Source organism: Melozone crissalis, unplaced genomic scaffold, assembly GCF_028551555.1.
Source record: "Melozone crissalis strain CALT ecotype California unplaced genomic scaffold, PUWL_Pcris_2 ptg000002l_1, whole genome shotgun sequence".
Classification (NCBI taxonomy): Eukaryota; Metazoa; Chordata; class Aves; order Passeriformes; family Passerellidae; genus Melozone; species Melozone crissalis.
This window is the reverse complement of record NW_026535780.1, coordinates 12,435,282-12,457,830: the sequence shown is the minus strand read 5'-3', so window position 1 is coordinate 12,457,830 and position 22,549 is coordinate 12,435,282. Positions and strand designations below refer to the sequence as shown.

At 36.8% G+C, this 22,549-nt stretch overlaps 1 protein-coding gene across 1 annotated transcript in view; it reads left to right on the top strand.

The window, feature by feature from the left end:
• Positions 1–22,549, top strand: part of COL14A1 (collagen type XIV alpha 1 chain) — a 114,696-nt gene that overhangs the window by 73,866 nt on the left and 18,281 nt on the right. Inside the window, exons 29-40 of the mRNA XM_054295837.1 lie at positions 864–1,028; positions 2,549–2,587; positions 2,788–2,926; positions 5,137–5,279; positions 6,124–6,233; positions 7,444–7,602; positions 11,551–11,628; positions 11,909–11,995; positions 17,143–17,196; positions 17,599–17,694; positions 18,944–18,997; positions 19,435–19,488. Of these exons, the coding sequence (XP_054151812.1) occupies positions 864–1,028; positions 2,549–2,587; positions 2,788–2,926; positions 5,137–5,279; positions 6,124–6,233; positions 7,444–7,602; positions 11,551–11,628; positions 11,909–11,995; positions 17,143–17,196; positions 17,599–17,694; positions 18,944–18,997; positions 19,435–19,488 (1,178 nt within the window). The remainder of the gene's footprint in view (positions 1–863; positions 1,029–2,548; positions 2,588–2,787; positions 2,927–5,136; positions 5,280–6,123; positions 6,234–7,443; positions 7,603–11,550; positions 11,629–11,908; positions 11,996–17,142; positions 17,197–17,598; positions 17,695–18,943; positions 18,998–19,434; positions 19,489–22,549) is intronic.

Here is a 22,549-nt window from a genome sequence, read left to right as displayed (position 1 = left end):
GATGAGACATGAAGATATTGTTATGATGTATTAAGTCAAAGTTTTGTTATGCTTAAAGCTCTGCAGAAGGTGATGAATGCCCCTGGTCCTTATTCAAACTTATTAAAGATAATATTGCTTGACTGGAATAAATTTGTGACTGAGACATGCTAGAACAATATATCCATTAACTATATTCACCCTGATGTAGAGAGGTTTTTCCTTCATCTCTTATGGAAAGGAAAACGTTGAAAACCTTATGGCTCTTTTCTTGTTCCTGAAACATGTAGGGTACAGTTTCCATTTGATTTAAATCCTTTAAGTCAGGCTCATATTTTGAAAAATATTAATGCTAAATATATAGAACAGATGCAACCAGTGCAGTTAAATTGCTGATGAAATGAGAATGCATTTATTTCAGTGTTCTCTCATGAGGCAGCAGTGCCTTGAAATAATACATGTACTAACACGTGGCACAGAAAAAATCTGTAAAGAACCTGCAGGAAATTAATTTCTCTACTTTTTATTTGTTCTGTACTTGATACATGGATATTTTTGTGTAATAGAGTATAGCATTAAATTTAAAAAGAATTTAAATGTATGCTAAAACTTTGAACTACTGAGTGGTCATATATCTTCAAGAAAACACTTAAGGTTTAACTTTAACTAATTAAACATAAATAGCCAGAAGAAATATTTCACAGAGAATGTTTTACTTCTGTTTTAGATTACATAAGTGAATTTTCTCGTGCTATAGGGTAATAATTAAATGTCCAAGTTGGTGTTTAATCAGCAAAGGAGTCAGTGCAAATATAGTTGTGTTCATATTGTACTTCCACTCTCAAAATGAGTGACTCACAGGAGTGTTCTTTTTTGTTTTACAGGGTTTACCTTTTTTGCTATTGGAGTGGCTGATGCTGACTATTCAGAGTTAGTTAATATTGGCAGCAAGCCCAGTGAAAGACATGTCTTCTTTGTGGATGACTTTGATGCCTTTACAAAGATTGAAGATGAGCTGATCACTTTTGTTTGTGAAACTGCATCAGCAAGTTAGCCATTTTGATTTATGTTTGTTTCTAAAATCACTGTAAATACTGGGGAGATTGTAACTATTAATTTCCTATTAAGAGAAATTCTTGATCTTTTTAGTATAGTTTACTGCTGACTTTATAATTCTAATGTATTTCCGCAGAAGATAAGGGAAATGAAGGTTTTATGACTTCAAAATAATTAATGGTTGTTTCTATAAAGCCAGAATACAGCCACTGGTTGTCAAAAACTCATTTCAGATGTTGTTGACATTTCAGAATCACAAAAGATAATTATATTTTGTTTTCTAGGCTACTTTAACCCTCTGTAAGAATACTGCTAGCTGCATTCTTTCTTATTCAAGTCACATGGTTAATTTATTAATAGAGATCCAATCATTAACATTTTTGTTATGAAAGTAGATGAGTTGTAGCCTAAGGAAAAACATAAAACACACTCAAATTCTGAAATCTGTGAGAAAGTCACACTTCTGTCTCTTAATGAAAATTAAGGAATAGGCATTCCAGAGCAACACTTAATGATTATTGGTCAGTAATTCACAGGCTGTTAGGTGTGTGCCCACAATGTATTTCCTTGTGTATAAGCCAGGAAGCAGGCACTTTGTGACTGATGTGAAATATTTGTTATTGTACGGAGTCCTTGTGCACAGGGCTGTGAGTTATCATGAGACTCTGAATTGTCAGAACTGGTAAGCTAAAAGGATGTTGCTTGTGAGCCACCAGTTCTGAGATTTTGACCATGAGCTCTACTTTCAATGGTAGAGAGAATGTTAAACACTGACAATTCTCAACAGTATCCTTTATGGATCACTTGTGCTTGTTTTCTAAAAGTGATCTTCAAATGTGAGTATCCTGGGGTGTCATACTTGGTTGATATGCTGCTTTAGGCTTGTTGATTTCCCAGGGCAACTTTCCTGAAATATGTTAGTGACCTTTCTTCCCTGCCAAAAGAAACGTATAAACCAGATTTGCACCTATTAAAAATGTGAATACACATCTTGGGGATTGTTCTGGTTTCTCTTCCTAATGGAAACTATTGTGGAGTTTAAGAAGGTACAGAGAATGTCATCTGCAGTACTTGAACTTGAGATGGGTTAGGCTGGAAAAGCTCACAGAGAATTAGAGAACGCTTGGTTAACTTCCCATATAAGACATACTTTATTTTATGCAACAGGCAATGAGTTTGTTGCCTTTTTTCTCAACAAATTTGAACTTGCTGAGGAGGTTGTGAAGGCAGGCTTGTAGGGAGGATTAGACAAATTAATGGACAAGAAATCCATACAAATATTTTATATGGAGCACACAGGGAGCGCCCCTTAATATCTTTGCTACAACCCTTGGGGATCCTGAGAAGCATCGACAGAATGGAGTAGGAAGTGCCCAGGCTTGCCTGTCCTCCCTACCCAGCCTCCTTTTGCTGCTCTTGGGGTAGAGTGCTGAGTTTAAGTCTAATTGCATGATTGTTCTGACTCAGTGGGACATATCTTGTATTCTTAAATATATCTTTTTTTTCTTTCCAGCCTGCCCACTGGTAGTTAAAGATGGCAATAATTTTGCAGGTACAGTATTTTTGTGTTCATTTTTGTTTCTGATTTATGGAATCGTTTTAATTATATTATTTTCACAGTATTAGGCAATACATTTCCCTTCGTGCTAACAGGCAATGAAACTCTTAGATTCAATTGGCAATGTCTTTTTTTGTATCCTCTGATGCAGTATTAATTTAAATTAATAAAACTTGCCTTTTGATATCTTCCAGGATTTAAAATGATGGAAATGTTTGGTTTGGTTGAAAAGGAGTTTTCATCTGTGGAAGGGGTTTCTATGGAACCTGGTACATTTAATGTTTTCCCATGTTACAGACTACACAAGGATGCTCTGGTATCCCAGCCTACCAAGTATGTATTCACATATAAATACTCACAAACCACGTGAAGATAATTTTCTAGTGCAGACAATTATTCATTTCATGGACTAGTATTTTTAAGTCAGAAGTGCAGAGGTGCTAATGTATATCTCTGATATACTGATGAATAGGAAAATGTTTGGTGCTCTGACCCTTCAATCAGTTTAATTCAAAAAATAACAATTGTAGGTAAAGTAGGTAAGCCCACTGGCTATTTTGGTTTTCCCATGAGCCTGTTTCAGGTTGGTGTCTGTGTAACACCTGGCAATTTCATGCAGGCCCATGTCTGGGCAGATTCCAGTCTGCAGCACTTTGTGAAGGGTGCCTCTGGAATGCAGGTTGAAGTCTCAGAGAGTTCAGCATGTCCTTGAAGCAAGGGTCAGAATGAGAACCTGCTTCAGCTGTTCCTCAGCCACTTTTACTGCAGTCTGTGTCCAGCCACTGGTTACAAGGGAAGATTAACACCCTTATGTGGAAGTGACTCTGTGTGAGCCCCATCCAGCACCTGCCTGGGAGGGAGGCAGGACATCTTTCAGTCACAGGGACTGTGTCTTGGGAGGGTTGTGGAGGAGGCCGTGAAGAATCCACTGACTGAAGTTTTACAGTCATTCCTCAGAGAGGAAATGTTGGAAACCCTGTTTCTTGTATAAACAGTGTCTGTGCTGTGTCGGGTTCCTCTCAGTCCAGACCCCCACTCCATTTTAAGTAGCACCAGAGAGAAGTAGTGACTCTGATGAATTACATGTGGGAAAGTTAATGAAAAATATTATTTATCTAAGATAAATAACAGAGAAAAACAGTGGGAAATTGAAGGTTTATATTGGGTATCATCAGTGTGTGTGATTATCCTGTTGTGTCCCAGTTGTACTTCTTGGTGCTGTTTCCCATTCTCCTTGTTTTGTTTCCTCCTGGGCCTTGATGGACTGAAATGCCAAGGGATTAATATTTCTCACTTTTTTCCCTTTCTGCTTCTTTCTAATTTGATCTGCTGCCTTTATATGCTATTCTCTAGCTGCCACCCCAGCCCAGTCTTACTGCTTCATTAGACTTTCACTCCTTTTCATGGTTCAGAGAACACCTTTCTCTTGATGATCCACAGGTATGTCTGAAAAATACCACTTGGCTTTGTCACTTCATCTGTGCACTGAATGCCGTTACATTTATTCTCCTTTTTGAGTTCTGTATCCCCAAACCTTGCATTTAACCTACCCTGCTTATTGAATTGGCTTTCATTCTGTACAATGGACACACTGTAAAGGCTTTTTTCTTTTATCTATTGAGTTCCCCCTCTTTCTCTATGGGCAGGGTAACATCCCATCTGATAATCTACTGACAGTGTGCAGAATATATGGATGATATATCATGTTAAATCTCTTTTCAACATGATTCATACTATGTGCCAGAAACACTTGAAAATAAATTGTTTTAATAACTCTTGAGACTTCTTTCAGATTCCCTTACTATGGTTTTAAGGAATCAGACTAATTAACATTTAACATACAGTTAATCGTCTTAGACACTTACCAAATTTTCACTTTGGGATTTGACAACAAAACATTAAATTCAACTTGAAGAAATAATGGATTTTTGGAAATGACATAAAATAAAGTACTTCTATATCATAAACTTCCTCTCTCTTCTGCATAAATTCTAGGAACCAGATTGTATTTCAGTATGTGATTTGTTCTGACTTCACTTTCTTTTGTATTGGCTTTGAAATGCATAAACTCCATTCTCTATATTTTATAAAGCTTCCTATAACAGTTTTGTCACTCCTAATTTTAATCCATTTATAGTGGTTTAATGACAAAGGACATGTCTATTGAGACTGGTCCTCCAAGCAATTTCCATTGTCTCCTAAATCGAACAATTTCAAAGGTTTTGAGAGTTAAAAGCTTTAAATATAATTCATTTCAGCTTTGCTTCCTGACCTCCGATTTGATCTTCAAATTATAAAAAAAAAAGTTAAATTTTACAGTCACTTTTGTAAATTTCAAGGGAGACAATAACTTCTACTTTCTTCATAAGAATTCTTTCAGATTTATTAAGTGAGTAGATTTTATAGACACTTATATCGCTTCTCAGTCTTGGTTTATAAGGGAATATACAGAGTAATAGAAAACATGCTCTGCAAAATTCTGATGAGTAAGTCACCAGATTTAGTGTTGTTCCAGTTTCAAAGACTGATTATTTCCCTGACAGGTATTTGCATCCTGAAGGTCTCCCTTCTGATTACACCATCACGTTTCTCTTTCGGGTACTGCCGGACACGCCGCAGGAGCCCTTTGCTCTGTGGGAGATTTTGAACGAAGCATATGAACCACTGGTTGGAGTTATTTTAGATAGTATGTGTTTTCTGTTTTATCAGTGGTTTTACTGTACAAATGATTAATTCTGTGTCTAGTTTTATTATTGCCAGTGTTTCAATCTGCTGCCAGAACAACCACCTGAATCTGGCAGGGAGAATCGCTAATGCATGGCTTTTAGATTCAATTTGACTGAGCTTAATTTGGAGTTAGAGTCAAATTTTGAGTTAACTGCTTTAAACTGGATTCCAAGGATCTATACTAGATGCAATTTGATGTGAGGTACTCATCTGCTTTTAAGATTTCCAATGCTTTGAATCTGATTCTGATCAAATCTGTCTTGATATAAGCCAGTGGTACTGGGAGAATATGTAGAGGAAATGCAGTCTGGTGAAAAACAGAGTAAGGACCACAGACATGAACTTTTAGTGGCTCTTCATTTCTTCTCGGTTTTATGTTCACAATTGTGAGACAGGGATTATAATTTACAAGGTTTTACTGTTGAGAAGATGAAGCTACTGTGATACCTGTTCTTGATAGCTGCCAGTTTGTCACCTTGAAATAGGTGGGAGTTAGGCATTTAGCCAGCTTGAAGAAGGGTTTTTCTCATCCAACTCTCACAGAGAATGACTGAGAGAGCAGAACCAGGTAGACATGGGTGAGGTAGACTCAGAACTGCTGGCCCATCCTTCCTGTCAAACCAGGAAAGAGCATTTCACTGATATAACTTGTTACTTGCAGGTCAATGTGTTGTTTATGAATGTGTTTTACTAACATTTGAGCTGTCATCTTTGGTGTTCTTTGTCAAATGCAAATTGACTTTTTCAAATATTGTATCAGGACTTTTCTTTAACACAGAGCCCTTAATTTTGATCTCACACAGATGGTGGAAAAACTCTGACTTTCTTTAACTATGACTACAAAGGAGATTTTCAGACTGTGACTTTTGAAGGTCCTGAAATAAGGAAGATATTTTATGGGAGTTTTCATAAGGTTAGTAATGACAATAGGGAGAAAGTACTCTGAATAAAAACTTGTGACTTTTTCGTGTTTCAAAATCTTGTTTCATGAGGTCAATTGACCACCAAAAAAAAGTGTATTTCTCATCACCTACTTTACCATCATACATCTCTTTGCAGAATTAAATTAACATTAAACAAATAATAGTTTTTATCATGAAACTGATGTGTTAGATTTTCATCTCATACTTTTTGCCAGTATTTTAGAGTTCATTTAAAAATACATATCTTGAAAAATAATTTAGAAATTAATCAGCTTTTCCTTTTTAGATTTGGATTGGCAGTGTCATTCAAAACAAAATTTCCAGGAAAAAAATCATTTTTTCATCAGTTGTAATTTTAAAATACATTTTGAGAGCTATGCCATGTTGAACTTTCTTTTGTTATTTGAGAACTTTTAGCATTTTTTCTGAAAGCAGGTGAAGCAGCCCTGGGATTGCAGCACCTATTTGTTGTCAAAAAAGTCAAAAAGTCAATTTTGTCATTGACTTTTTTTCCTGATGTTTGGATCTTTCCTAAACAAAACAAACAAAACAAAAGCCCTGAGAGTTTGCTCATGACAGGATATTTGTAGTTAGTCCTCCCTACTGGGAGTGTCTCTGCTGCATCAGTGAGGGACAACAGAGTGTGATCAAGGCAGAAGGAAAGAATTTGGTTGTTGTGCTCTGCTTTCCGTACTGCACTTGATGTGATTTGATTTTTTCAGTGTAAAAACTTCGCTATGGCAGCTTTTGCTGTCAATGTATAATTTACAAACTAAATTTTGGCTTCTGCATGTGGCTGGCTATAATGTCTGTAATGGTGAAATTCAATGCTCTATACAACGAATAGCCACATAAATCAAAGGTTCTGTGGGATCTGAGTAGTAAATGAACTGTAGATCTTCTGTTGGGACAAATTATTTATTTATTGACTAATTTTTTTAAGTTGCCAATTTCTTTGCAGATGTTCCAGAAGTAGAAAAATAAACTAAATTCATTCAACAGTTTACAATCATAGAATAATTCAGGTTGGAAGGGACCTCTAGAGGTCGTCTAGATTATTTGCTTTGGAATGTTTTTGGAGTTTCATTAGCAAGCATGGAGTGAGGAGATCAATTCAAGAATGCCCCCTTTTTCCCAAGGAAAGAACACATTTATCTCATGGGCTCCTTTGTGTGTTAAGGCATCTTCTCTTTTGCTCAGTTGCATGTTGTTATCAGCAAGACCACGGCCAAGATAATTATTGACTGCAAGGAAGTGGGTGAGAAGACCATTAATGCAGCAGGGAATATTAGTTCTGATGGCATAGAAGTGCTGGGGAGGATGGTGAGATCCAGGGGACCAAGGGACAATTCTGCACCGGTGAGTGGAACAGAACAACTCTTTCCAACACTTAAATTATCCTAAAAATCAAATGTTTTGGAACTTTGCAGTTGGTTTTCACTTGAAGCCAAGTGAATTCATTTTAAATAGTAAAGACCCAGCATTTCAGAAATTCTGCAAAAGCCTGTAGTAGTTGTCAACATGGGCAAAATCTGTTTTTTATTATTTTAATAAATGAAATAATTGTTGAAATTTGATTCTCAAAACCATATGTAAACACAGTTGATACATTCAGATATTACTTGTGTTCCAAAAATAATTACATAGAGTAATGTCGTGCATAACTCCTTTGCCTGGAATTATTTAAACTTTGGTTTTTAAAATTTTTTGTAATTATTCGCCATGTCTGTTATTCCTCTGATTCTTTGTCTGCCCATTAATTCACTGTCTGTTCACTAAAAAATTGAGCTGGTTTGGCACAGACTGTCCCCAAAAGCTCTCATCTAAGTATACCTGACTTACTAAGCTCTTTTATAATACAGGACATTTTAAGAGAGAAAAGTCTCCCCTCTCCCCCAGTTTAAGTGCTCATTCATTCCTCTGAAATTATTCTCCTAGAAGCAGTAATTGATTATTCTTTCTGCTTGACAACCAATGTGTGTCTTTCAGTTTTGTTTTGTTTTGTTTGGGGGATTTTGAGTTTTTTGTGCATGGTAGTGTTTGCTAATTTTCCTTGAACTTTCTTGACCCTAGAATGAGTTTAGCAGAGAATGTGAACCTTGAACCAAGGATTGACTTGAATAGGAATGAGGTTTCAAATATGTATTTACTTGTTAATATATGAAAATACTCTTTTTTAGTAAAAAATAAGCCCTCAGAATATGTCTCTGTATGAAAAGAAAGAGCTTTTAGGGCCCAAATTGATGGATAATAATTATATGAAGCCTGGAAAGACAATTACACAGAGAAACCTTTGTAGGCACATTCCAATAGAAACAGAAAAAGGCAGACTTAGGAAATCTTGGAATTAGAGAAGCCTTTGTAAAGAAGTGGAAAGAAATGTGTCTTTTGTTAGAACCTAGGAATCTATATAAAAAAATATCAGACTGCCCACTCACTGAAAAATTTGATTTTGTTCAAATGAACTGTAAAGCTGATGTAAGATTAGAAATGTGTAGATGAAGATGAAAATTCTTTAGTAGGGTAAAGCTGTCTTCTGGTATTACCATATATATCAAATTAGAAACAAATCAAGAAAGCACCCAAATGCCATCCTCTGAAGTCTCCATTCTGCACAATTTATTAATATTGAACAGTACTTCTTTAAATAGTCACATTTAAGACACAGATGAGATGGTTTCCTACTCTAAAAGACATCAAAGGAATCTAGTAGGAGGCAGGATAGAGGTTCTCAGAACAGCTACTAGATTAGTAGATCTCTTAGTTTTAGACATGCTTATTACATAGAGTAAAAACAAGCGGACAGTTTGGAACAAAATTGTGGATGTTTTGTTCTAATTGTATTCACATGGAACAGTTTAACATTCTTGGAATATTTTTAGTGTATTTTAAAGATAAATCAATACAGAGCAGTCATTTGAATTTTGCCAGACATTTCAATTTTAAGGAAATATAATTCTACCAGAGTTTTTTTTCCCATCAATATATACAGTGTGCAATGGTAAAATGAGCAGGCAGCGATAGATAGATAGATAGATAGATAGATAGACAGACAGACAGACAGACAGATCAAACAGGGGATTAGGCTCAAGGTGCCAAACCCTTTTAACACTCCTGAATGAGTCATCTCAGGATTGTATTGTAGCCAGAGCAATGAAACCTGACTGGGACCAGCAGCAAGTAATGTTTTCTATTCCTTCAGTGGGATTTAATGAAAAGTCCAACTTTAAAACATTATCTACAATTCACAGACCTCGTCTTTATTGATGTTTCCTCCTCTTTGAAGCTTGTTTGCTTGCATGCATATGTACTGTTAATAGTATTGTCTAACGTGGTCTGTTGAGAAATTTGCAGAGCTGTAGCCTAGGTAGATGAGGATTTTTCCACCTTACTGATCCAGCTTGTGGGGCTGGATATTTAGAAAGCAAAATCACTATAAATGCATAGACTTATGAATAAATGTTTAAGAGTAGCAAAGAAAGCTTTGTTTTGGGTTTTAGCTTGAGTCAGAGCAACCCACATAATGGTTTTTAAAAAGAATACTGAGTCATCCAACATTTGGTTGGTGAATACAGCATTTCAGAAAATGTCTGTTTGCTCTTTAATTTACACCAACAGACTTTATTCCTATTGTCCAGATTGCCTAGTCCAGACAAAATGAATACATGTACATACCTATCTATAAATTTTGTCCTACCATTCATCAGGATAACAGAATAGCTTGGGATGGACTGAGTTATGGAAAAAAGTGGCAATACAACCTCTGAACCTAAGGTGCTCTCTACAGAACCAGCTCTGGTGCTGCTGCACCCCATTTCTGGGATGTGTGATTTGCTTAAGAGCAATATCATGCAAATGCTCAGATGTTCTGTGTCCCAGAGCAGTGTGTGCCTGCACTTTTGTCTGCTGCTGCACTATGAGGCTTCCTGGAGACAGGAGCTTGGGGATGAGCAGCAAAGAGGGACACTAAGTGGCTCCCCGTGCAGCCCCAGCTTCCATTTGACACAGACTTGCTGGACCCAGGGTGGATCTCCATGGAGCCAAACTGAGAGTCCAGATGCTGCCTCCATGCTGCACTTCAGCTGTCTGAGGTGTTTTGTGTGGTGCCAGCTCATTGTGTCTGCATCTGCAGTACAGCAAATCCACAAACCAGCTAATCTGCTGGCAGGTGAGGAGAATGTCTATTTATATGAAAGTATGCCTTTATTTAAAATATAATATTTTACTTTTATAAGGAAAAAAATGAGGCAAAACCAAAGATGCACATATGTAGTTAATTTTAACAGCTTTAGAAGCAATGCAGTCATAAGAAAATTTTAAAATTCATTCCTCTGTTCTGATCTTAAAATAATGCCACTGAAAATAATGGGAACAAACCCAGCATTCTGTCTCTAGCAGTTCCTCAAATTTTTTAACATGTGGGGTTAATTTAATGGGATGTTCTGTTCCATACCATTCCCTATTCAGTATGCACATAAACAAGGCATGGAAAAAGAATAGAAATAGCAACAGAAGAAAGCTTCATCTCTGTAGACCCCTTTGTTCAGCGAGGGCTGTAAAGGAGATAATTGGTTTTACCATTGAGTCCTATTTAGTATATTGTTTCTGAGTATCAAGCAGCCACTATTTTTAGCATGTGTGTGTTCTTGCAGATTAAATTCTTGTCCAAACCATGTTCCCAGACCTGTGATGGGAATTTTTTTCTTTTGCCCAATATTGTCACGTGGTGAGCAACCTTTTCCCCATTCTTAAGCTATCATTGCCTGGGGACAATACGGATAAGAGAGGCCATATTCTAAAGTAAAGTTAAACTGGAAAAATGAGAAATATTATTTGTGGCTCAGCTCCAGTGTAAGTAATGGTCTACAGAAGACCTTGTCCCAGATGAAATCTGAAGAGCAGACCAGAGGGTTAAGAGGAGTTATTCAGAGAAGCTAAACTCTCTTTTGCCTAAGTCTTGATGTCTTTTTTTGCTATAAAATGATACTGGAATACACCATTGGGCAAAATAAGGAATTTGAGCAAGGAGTGGGGGAAAATTCAACAAATGCATGCAGCATTTAACTTTGAACAGCTTTGCTCAATTCATGTAATGTCTGATAGTTCAGATGAGTTGGTTGGACACACATTTGGAAGAAGCAGCGGATTTGCCATTTAAATGTGGTATTTGTGGCTTGCTGCTCGAAGTCAAAAGCCTTTGTCTAATCTGAGTGCTTGAATCAAGTTGGCTTTGCTTGCTGATGGCTCCATTTTGCACTGATCCTACATCTAACAGTCATATTGTACGCCACCTTTGTTTTGAAACAGCTGCAGTTACAGATGTTTGATATTATTTGTGCTACCTCATGGGCCAATCGAGACAAATGCTGTGAACTCCCTGGCTTGGTAAGAAACCTCTTTCAATAAGTGTAGAATTTGTCTTTTATTTTCTACTTTGTTGAGACAAATATTTTATTTGGAATGGATGCTTAAAAGTTTTCTAAAAAGCCCATCTCTGCATGGTTTACTTCTCCTATTGAAAGTCAATTAGATGTATTTTTCTAAATCAAGTAGGTGCTTTTGAGTACTGTCTTAGACTGTACTAAATACTATGTCTTAGACTGATAAAATACCTAGCATTTGAAGTTCTGCGCATCATTCTTCTCCTATCTTAACCTTTTCATAGAGAGATGAGGAAAATTGCCCTGCCCTTCCTCATGCTTGCTCCTGTTCAGAAGCCAACAAGGGTCCCCTTGGACCTCCTGGACCACCGGTAAGGTTTTGTTCAGCTTTGTAGTGAGCTGTACCAAATAGTCCACTGGCCACCTTTATTATTTTATGCCACTGTATGACTAATAAGGTTAAATTACACTTTCAAGTGCTGGTAAAGAGATAAAATTCTATTCAGTTTATAATGAAGATGCTATGAATTATATAAAGAAGGATTATGCTGAAGCAGTGGGTGTATTCTTTAGACCTGGAACCCTTTTATCTGTCTGTAACATTAGATACCTCATAGGTAGTGCCATTTATTTTCCAATTTTTAATCACCTCTCTGTCTGCTCTAGCAGATGTGTATTAAATATAGCTTGGAATTAAGATTTCTGAAATGCTCAGTTTACAGAATTCTTATCAATTAAAGATATGGAACATGACAATGCCACTTGTGTAGTATGTGATGAAAGAAGACTTTTCTGTCTTAAAAGCCCTACCTAAGTAAAATATTTATTGGAAAGTAGAACTGGAGGTACAGGTTCTTCTGAGAGTTCTTAAAGGCAGAGAGGTATCCAAGCGCTGTGAAGGGAAGAAATAATGAAATAATCTGCCTTTGTGGAAAGCTGAATTTAATTTTTTTTAAACTTTCCAGTGAATGATGAAATGTACATTGTTACAACTTTTACATATGCTTAGTGGTGTCATTTTGATGGCAATCATTAAGAGTTTGCTGTGTAGGTATTAAGTAAGTGTGTGTCTAAGTTCCTTGTGTGGAACTAGATAGCCTCTTGCAGAAAACAGTTATTTAACTTTCCCTCTGTGTCAGTGTAGAATCTTTGAAGGAATAAATCTCCTTTCTCTTTATTGACTTGTGGAAACTCAGACAATTAGACCAGACATTGGAGATTCAGGCCCACTAAGTTTTGAGAGCTCAGTCTTGCATCCCAAGGCTGATTTTTATCAATTTACAAAGGCTCTGTGATGGTCCATTATTGATTTGGTTTAACAAGAATCCTGATTTGGAGATGTGTTGAATGATCATGGATTTTTTTCTGTTACAACTAGATAAATATGATTGGTATTTTAGGGCTGCTTGCTGAGTGAGTCTGAGATGAGGCTCTCTTGTGAAAAGTTTGAACTGCATATTTCTTGGCTCATACTTTGTCCCAGATGCACCAAGGGCATGTTTTTAAATTAAAGAGCCAGGGAAGAAAGTGAGGGAAAATGTTTTTAGTGTTAAAGTGCACAAATTACATGAGATGCATGTTTAACAACAAAATTGACTTGCACATAAGGCCTTCAGATAGTAGGTCCCAGCAGACATTAATCCTCCTGACAACTCAGAGGGTAGTCTTTCTGCAAGAACTGTTCTTCAAGCTCTGGTACAAAAATCTGGAAAGAAATTTAAGAGGAAATTCACTTAAGAGCTGCATCTTGAACAAGGAGAAATTATTCTGTTCTCCTATTTGAATACAGGTTATTAAACAAGTATGGATGAAAGTTTTAATTCCCACATTTTAGCACCCAGTTTTTGTTCTGTAAAAAATGGGATAAATCACATAAAAATGTCATTTAAAATGAGTAGTTTGACCGCATTTCACAGTAAAATGAAAAATGTTTGAAAATTATTAGACTGGATGCCTATTACTATAGTTCAAAAGATATATGGATCAGGAATTGCTAAGGCTTAACCCAGTAGTAAAATAATGTGCTTCTATATATTACATTTAGAATTAACCATGTTTTGAATAGCATAGTGCCAGGCAAAAGGAAGCTTAAAATCAAGCAGAAAAATCACTGCCAAGGCAGGGAAATATGTGATTCTGGAGCTCAGCCTGTTATAAGTGATGCTTTTTTGCCAGAACGTTTAGATGGTAGAGCTCTGCAAAAAAACAAAAAAAAAAAAAGAAAAAAAAATATTTCAGAGCCTATGAAAAAAGGAGAGCAAAAAGAATAAAGTCACTGTTCATCTCTGCGCCAACCAAAAGTCAGAAAGTCATATGTGCTATGTCTGGTCAGGAGAGCTCCAAGTCATTAAAATGTCATGTGACTTTTTTCTCCAAGCCAAGGATTCTTCTGTTTAGGAGATCAGGATCCTACCATGTAGCCAGTTTTAGACATTAGGCTAAAAACACTCCAAATAAAATGCTTCCATTTGTTTGGGACAGTAACTCTAGAAAGAATTTTTAACTTTTTAGAAAATGCATCACTTCAGGTAAGACAAAGTGTTGTTTAGAGTTAAGATTATCTGGCAATTTTCATCATGGGATGCTGTTTTCATGGCTTCATTTTTGGCAGAATTTGATCCTGCTGTCTGAAGTTCCTCACACAAAGTAAAAATGAGATATCATGTAAAACTAATGCCTGCATTTGAAAGGAATGCTGCAGAATTGAAGAAAGTGAAGGAGACAAAATTGTTGAAGAACTGGACAAGTTTAATTGCCAAAAAAAAACCTTTCAGTGCTTCATAAGTTTTGACTGTTAAAAAGAAATGAGGAGGTCTTGTATTTGTGGAGTTTCCAGATGAAGGAAGGAATGATGCATCTAGCTCCATGCTCTTTGAAGGCTAATTTAATATTTTAAGATATTATATTAAAGAATTCTATACTAAACTATACTAAAGAATAGAGAAAGGATACTTATAGAAGTAAGTCTGCTAAAACACACTAATAATAAACTCGTGACTCTTCCAGAGCCTCGACACAGCTTGGCTGTGATTGTCCATTAAGTGAAAACAATTCACATGAAACCAATGAAGCAATCACCTGTTGGTAAACCAGCTCCAACTACATTCCAAAGCAGCAAAACACAGGAGAAGCAAATTAGATAATATTGTTTTCCTTTTTCTCTGAGGCTTCTCAGCTTCCCAGGAGAAGAATTCTGGCCAAGGGGATTTTTCTAGAAAATATGATGGTGACAAGGAGGTGTCTTGATAACAGTAGGTTAAGACCCATTTCTGGGAGAAAGCACTGGCTACTAAGAAGTTATTCAAAATAAGGGAAGGCATAACAAGAATTTTTGGCCAGAAAAAAAGCACAAAAAAACCCCAACAAACTGAACTTGATCACACAGGCTTAGTAGTGCTGGGGAATAACCCCCAAAATAAGTTTATGAAAAAAATGAGGAGGCCTCTTCTGATGTTTTCATCTTAAATAAATGCTCTTCTGGAAATTGTGCTTTTACCAAGCAAGGTTACTGGGTTGGACATGAACAAGTATACATGGACAAGTCCAACATGGACAAGTGTGACAACTTCAGCATGAATTCAAAAGCACATCATTTAATGTCTCAGCATCAGGCTATTTTTAAGCATATATTCTTAGTAAAAATGCAATCTATTTATGAGAACAAAATGGGAGAAAAGTGTGGTCGTATTTATGTTAAAAAGTTGCAGTCATTGTGCTGAGGAGTTTTTAATCTCAGAGTAAGGCAGTGGAAGGAGAAAGGACAGTAGATTGGAATGCAGAAATAGGAGTATCTGGAATTTTGCAAGTGGCAATTGGAACTTGGTTCCATGAGAGCATGGGATGAGACTTTCGGGTCAGAGCTGGACATGGTGGAATGAGTTGTGGCCATGGAGATGTGGGATGGAAGAAGCCTGAGGGAGCTGGGAGAGGTAATGGAAAATAGTTCTGTGATCATATGTGAAGACCATGCCATGACATCTTCATTGAAGGGCAACAGTACTCTGGGATTTCCAGACATTTCTGTTATTTCTCCTATTTAAAGTCTCGTAGATACTGCATATATTTTCTATTCTTATTGCTTTAACTGCTGTTGTTGTAAGTACTTACTGTAGACCCTAAAGAGTTCTCTTCAGCTATGGTGTCTAGTTGTACAAGGTCCTTTATGAGTACAATGATAGGCAGAATACCTGTAAAGCTCATATTCCAAGATATTAGGTAGTATATTCAGATGGGGGAAGAGGGAAACTGATGTGAAAAAGAAGTTATTTATGCTGTCCTAGAACAGAAAGCACATGTAGATGCTGTTGCAAAACACATTCATGGCAGCCATCCACAGATATATGGTACTCCAGTGTCTCAGAGGATACTAATAAAGAAGGCAAAAGTTGGTTAATAAATGATAAGCAGATGTAGGTATTGCTGAAGAAAGCAAAAAAGAGAAATATGTCCATAAGAGCATTTTACCTAGGAATACCTCCAAATTAAACCATGGTGTAGATCTAGTAGGGTCTGGAGTTGTCCTTGCTGAAAACTGTCCCTAAGACATTAGAATGACAGAATTATAGAACTGTTTATGTTGGAAAAGACCTTCAAGATGATTGAGTCCAGCCGTTAATGCAGTACTGCCAAGTCTGTCACTAAACCACGTCCCCAAGTGCCACATCTACATGTGTTTTTAACAGTCCCGGGGATGGTGACTCCATCATGTCCCTAGGCAGCCTGTTCTAAAGCTTGACAACCCTTTCTGTGAATAAATTTTTTATAATATCCAATGGAAACCTCCCACAGTTCAACTTGAGGCCACTTCCTCTCATCCTGTGGCTGTTACCTGGCTGTAGAGCCTGATCCCCACCTGGCTACAGCTTCCTTCAGGGGGTTGTAAAGTGATGAGGTCCCCCGTGAGCCTCCTTTTCTCCAGGCTAAACACCCCCAGCTCCCTCAGCTGCTCCTCATCAGACTTGTGCTCCAGACCCTTCCCCAGCTCTGTTGCCCTTCTCTGGATGTGCTCCAGCCCCTCAATGTCATTCTGGTAGTGAGGGGCCCAGAACTGGACACAGGATTTGAGGTGTGGCCTCACCAGTGCTGAGTACAGGGGCCATGGTCCTGCTGGCCACGCTCTATCTGATAAAGGCCAGAATGCTCTTGGCCTTTCTGGGAACTCAGCCTTTAACTATGTGATTTTGGTGAGAACAGACAGATGTGCAGGAGGTTTCAGCAACTGGAAGGGAACCCATGACCACATTTCCATCCATATCATAGCTTTCAGTGTTATTTTCATTCTTACGTAGTGTGCATTCTTGGCTTTAAGAAGTCACATCTGTGTTTAAATCTGTTCCTGTGCATGGCCACACTTCAGTATGTTCCCAGTTTAATTACTCTAGTGGAAGGATATCGACAGAATATTTACTAATTCTTGAATGCTGATTCAGGAACAGGAAGAATCTGTTTGGGCTTTTCTGGATTTCATTTCTGTTTGAGAGTTTTGGTTTTCAGCGAGTCCCGTGCTTGTGCTTTACAGGGTGGTCCAGGTGTCAGAGGTGCCAAAGGTCATCGTGGTGATCCAGGTCCAAAGGTACTTTTTAAAGCACTCTACAATTGACAGATGCATGGGTTCTTGGTTTATCCCTGCTGCATGGAAACCTTGAAATGAATTCCAGGTTGTCTCTGGCTTTTTTGAGGAAAAAGCATAGTGAAATGTCACTGGCATTTACTGTAGCTCTTTCCAAAACAATTACTGGTCCTATTTGTTCCTTGATAAAAGATATAAAATTCAGAATGCTATTCACGGAATAAATAATTCTTTTTTGTGTGTGTGTTTATAAAGAAACCAGACAGTTTTAAATTAAACCCTAACTGCTCAAATATCTTAACTCATATTTCAAATGTCTTTGAGTCTATTGGCATTTAGTTCTTCAAACAGAAGCTGCCTTTGTCCATATGATAAGAGTTTAACTTATGTCCTGTGCTACTTTAGGGACCAGATGGACCTCGAGGTGAAATTGGTGTTCCTGGACCGCAGGGACCTCCTGGACCACAAGGACCCAGTGGACTTTCCATTCAAGGGCTTCCAGTGAGACTTAAAAAATCAATAGGCATTTTTCTATGATCTTTTAAACAGCAAATAGCTTAGACTAGACTGAAATAGCTTTTGGTGTTGTGATCAGAATCTGAATTTCAGTATTTGAGGTGAAATCACAGATGTGGGTATGACCTCCAGTGAACATGGGTTCAATGCCAGAATTTCTGGTTTTCTATTTTGAACAGAATTTTTAGTCATCTGAAAGTATTTGATTGCAGGTTGAATATGACCTGGGTATTAGCATCGAGGCCTGGAGTCAAGGGAAAATAAATTGCAGTGGGGGTTGTGACATGGCAGTTAACCAAAATGTTAATATTTCCTCTTTTTCTGGCTGTAGTGCTCATTGCAGATCAGTTCTGACTTGAAAGGTGTACCCAAGCAAGAACACCATATTCTCTGCCAAAATTAAGCAATACTGTTCATTACATAATGAAATCTATCATCAGAGGAAGTGATTAAGCCTAGATTAGCAAGGCTGTTGTGAAATGAATCACAGAATTTCATAATAAATAAATATAGTTAGAATAATGAATCAGTAGCACTTATCTTGTTTCATACACCTCTCCAGTGGATTGGTACAGACAAGTCTAGAAAAGTAATAATCCATATATTACTTTCTGCTAGTTTTTTTTTTCCCAAATTTACTACATTATAATAAAATTTCATCCTTTTCTAGCCTATATGATACTAATGAAAAATATAATGGTTAACCAAAGCTGTATATTCTTGATTGCGTTGTCATAGAGAATAATAAGAATACTTTAATAATAAGAGCAGTTACTTCATAGAGAAATTGATTTTTTATAAAAAATAACATTTATTTATTATTTAGAAAAGTATATTCTTCTCATGCATATGTATCATAGAAACATGCCCAGTTTCCACAGTAAACCCATTTTTTCACCATTATTGGAGATACTACTGAGGCCTGAAGTGAAATCAGTTCCTTTAAAGGGGAAAAGAAAATTGCTACCTTTTTTTTTGTAACAAAATGGCTATAGTTTTATCAAGTTACTTATGAAACCTTTTAAAATTAGAGTTTTTTAAAAATGTTTATAACTTCTACATTTGCATTTTTGCAAATAAGAGTCTGTATGTTTGCTTTCAGAAAGAAACATAGTTTGTTTTCTCACTGGTTTCCTTTGTTGTTTTTTGCTTTTTTTAAGAAGCTGAAGGGAACTATTAAAAACAGAAAAGTAACCATGTATTTTGTTTACTATGTGTGATTGTTTATTTGCAGGGGCCACCAGGTGAAAAGGGAGAGAAGGGAGATCTTGGTTTTCCTGGCCTGCAGGTATTCCCTATTGTATACCCTGTCACTGACTAAGTTTGATTGTTGAATTGACATGATTGTGAGTTTAGGGCACATTTTACAAACTGCTGAGAAATGTATTGTTGGGGTGAATTTGAGCAGGGATTTAGAAAGAGGAGGAATCCAGGGCATGTTGTTGTGCAGCAGCTGATTCACTTGGGCCTGAAGAGCTGGTTACTTTCTTGTTTTATGCTGAAATTTTGTCTCTGTAGACTCAACACCTCTGCATTTTAATGATGTATGTTTACCCATCTCTCATTTCACAGAAATACCTTCTTTACTGAATCTCTTCTATGGTGACACCTATTATTGAGCTTCCCAGTTCCATTTACCCAAAACATGTCATACAGTTTCACTCAAAATTTTGTTGGATTCTGTTAATTTGATCTCATAATTTTCTCTCCTTTTGTAATGCTTAGGGAGTCCCAGGAGCCTCAGGTTCACCAGGAAGAGATGGAGCTCAAGGTCAAAGGGTAAGCTAAAATGAGTTTTACATGAGTTTTGTTCGCATTCCATAATGGAAATGTTTCCCAACATGGCTGATTTATTATAATGAATGCCACCTCTGTCCTTTCTGGAGATATCTCTCTGTGCCAATAGGCACAGGAGGGTGGATGTCCTTCTGTCTGCTGCTGAGGGTTCAGATGTGTAATGGGACCCCTGCACGATGTCTGTGCTTTGTGCGTTTGGTAGAAGTAGATGTCACTTGTGTTCAGCATTGCCAATTAATCTCTTGGCTTATATATTTAAAATTAAATGGTTGTTAAATGGTGTATAATTGGTATGCAATCCAAGGCAATGATCTAAATTTGCTTTCTAGCTAAGTAATGAAACAGAGACAACTACAAGGAAATTTAACAGTGAATGTAGAATGATACCTGCAGAAACAGTTGACATGAAAAAAGGTGAAAAATACATAATACCAAAATTTAGTCAACCTTATTCTGCTCCTGATGAAACAACTGCAGATACTTACAGTCTGTCTAGGAGCCAGTAGAAGAAAATTCATTTTCATTTGTGCAGTTAAGCCTACAACTCCTCTTCCTTGTCTCCTTGGGGAGACTTCTGTTTCATTATTAGTCAGACTCTGGAAAGTTATTGTTAACATAGTACTAGATTTCTGTCTACAGCAGAAGTTCATTATGAAATATAACTTTTCAGCTTCATTTGAGCAAGATTTACATATTCATGAGCCTTTTTTTGGAAATGTTAATGTAACTTGAACTTCAGAGAAATCTGGGAATTCTTTGATTTTCTGACCTTGTTATAAAAAAAACCCAAACCCTGTAGCAAAACATCTATCTGAACTCACTATTATGAATTTAAACATTGGCATAAACATATGTCTAGAAGTAATTCCACTGAAGTTGCTATAGATAAATGGGGTTTTTTCCTCTAAAAATCAAGAAAAGATAGGCATTCTATTAAAATAAAGATTTATGCATTATTATCATCAGATGAATAATCTAATTGGAGGAATAGCCTTCTAATTTTCAGTTAAATTGTATTGAAATATGTAAGTCAAGGCATTTTTCCCCTACTTTATGTACTGTGATGCATTATGGTTTTATGTGTTTTTATGTCTTCTTTTTGGGTGCATTGGAATATTTCCCTGTAAATTGCCCAACTTTCATGCCAGGTTAATAGAGACCTGGACCCTGGTGAACATTTGGGTTTTTGCCATGTTCTATCTGGTCCTGGTCCTGGACAAGTTGAGATGGTGCTAAACATTGTCCAGGTGAGCTCTGCGTGCCTCCTCCCCTGCATTCCTCATCATGAGGGACGTCAAGGTGCCTGCAGTTCAAGGAGAAAAGAACTCTGTGCTTTGATGTTATTCTGTAGCTGACCTCATATTTAGCAGAGGATGCCTTCAGCCATGCCTTGATTCCAGCCAACAGTTCAGAGTGATCTAGTTCCCCACATGTGGGAGTCACCAGGATGGTGTTCCAGAGGAAAGCTGAGGAAGATTAGTGCAGCAGAGGCTTTTGATACAGCCTGGAACAGTCATATGCTGTTTATTCTGTAGAATACCCCACTGTTGTCTATAAAAAGGTAGAGCAATTACATAAATTGCCTGTTTTTATTGATAGAGTAATAATGCTTTATTTGTGTGTTCTCTTTCTTCTCTGCTATTAATCACGGGAGCTGAATAAACAGCCCAGAGCTCATAAAATTAGTTCTGTTAGCCTGGTATTGTCTCTGTGAGACCCTTATGCAATGTTGTCCAGCTGTAATTATTTCTCTGGCAACAAATAATTATGCTATACTGATTTTATGGTGTTGTAACTCATTTGATTCCTGTGAAGTTATGACAACATGAAATTGCTTTTAATGGGCAAAGATCCAAACCAATTATTTCACCGCAGTCTCTTTGAAGACCCAGCACTTAAAAAAGAGATAATTCTGAAGGGCATAACTGCAGCAGCAAAGGGGAACTGGAAAATTCCTGAGAAGTAAATTGCCTTTTGGTATAATGTTCCTTTTGTTGGGTTTCCTCCTGTTAGCCAAGATGCCAAACTGTTTTGCAAGTATTATACTACTAGAACTGAGATTTTCTGTGTTTTTCTTAGCTTCCTCTTTAGTATTTATTGATCTTTAAGTATTTTAATTATAGTGGTAGTAGTGTTGTAGAGTACTTAGGCAGGTTGTTAAATCACACTGATTTTAATAGGGGGTAAGCATAGGGCTGATATTTATTGGGAGATCTCTGAGAACTTTGAACTGGGTATAATGTGACATTAGATTAATGAAGTGAATGAATGGAGATTCTTTTTCCTTCAGTATCTTAAAATTGGAATCCCTTCACTTTTACAGTTTGTTTCCCCTTCTTTTTTTTTTTTTTTTTTTTTTTTGATTTCTAGTGTTCATGCTTTCTGATTTTCTTTTTGAAATCAGTTGAGGAAAAGGTTTGATTTTCCTTTCTTATGTTGTAATTCATCATTTAATCTGTAAAATTTCTTTTTTGTATTTCTGAACTTGGTTTTTAGTCCTTGACTCATTTGCTTTTTCTTGGGTTTTAGAAAGAAATAGAACGTCTTCCCTGTCAGTTATGTGAATTCATAAAAAGGTCATTTTCATAATGACATACCCTCCCTACAAAGAAGAATGAGATGCAATAAAAATACTTTAGGAAAGTTAAATGAGAGTAAAAAAGTTTTTTTTCTGATAATAAAGCAAATATTCAGAATATGCATGACAATATTTTATACCTGTCTGGTAACTTGTTTAAATCTTCATCTCAGACTCCACATGAGGAACAGTCCCCTCCTCTCTCATCAGCTTCCAGAGTGTCAGAAAAGATTATATAAATGTAAAATTACTTATTTTTGTTGTGTGGCTGTAGCTGTGGTTGTTTGGTGTCCTTTCTTGCTGCCCCATATTTGCAGCTAGAGTATGGGGGAGTTTTAGTAAAGAGAACAGGTCATGTTTCTCCACCAACAGTCCCAAGCATTTCATGTTGACAGAAGATCTTGAATTGGCAGTCATGTGTCCCAGGCTGCAGGGGTTTTTAAAAAGATCTACATGAAAGTTTTT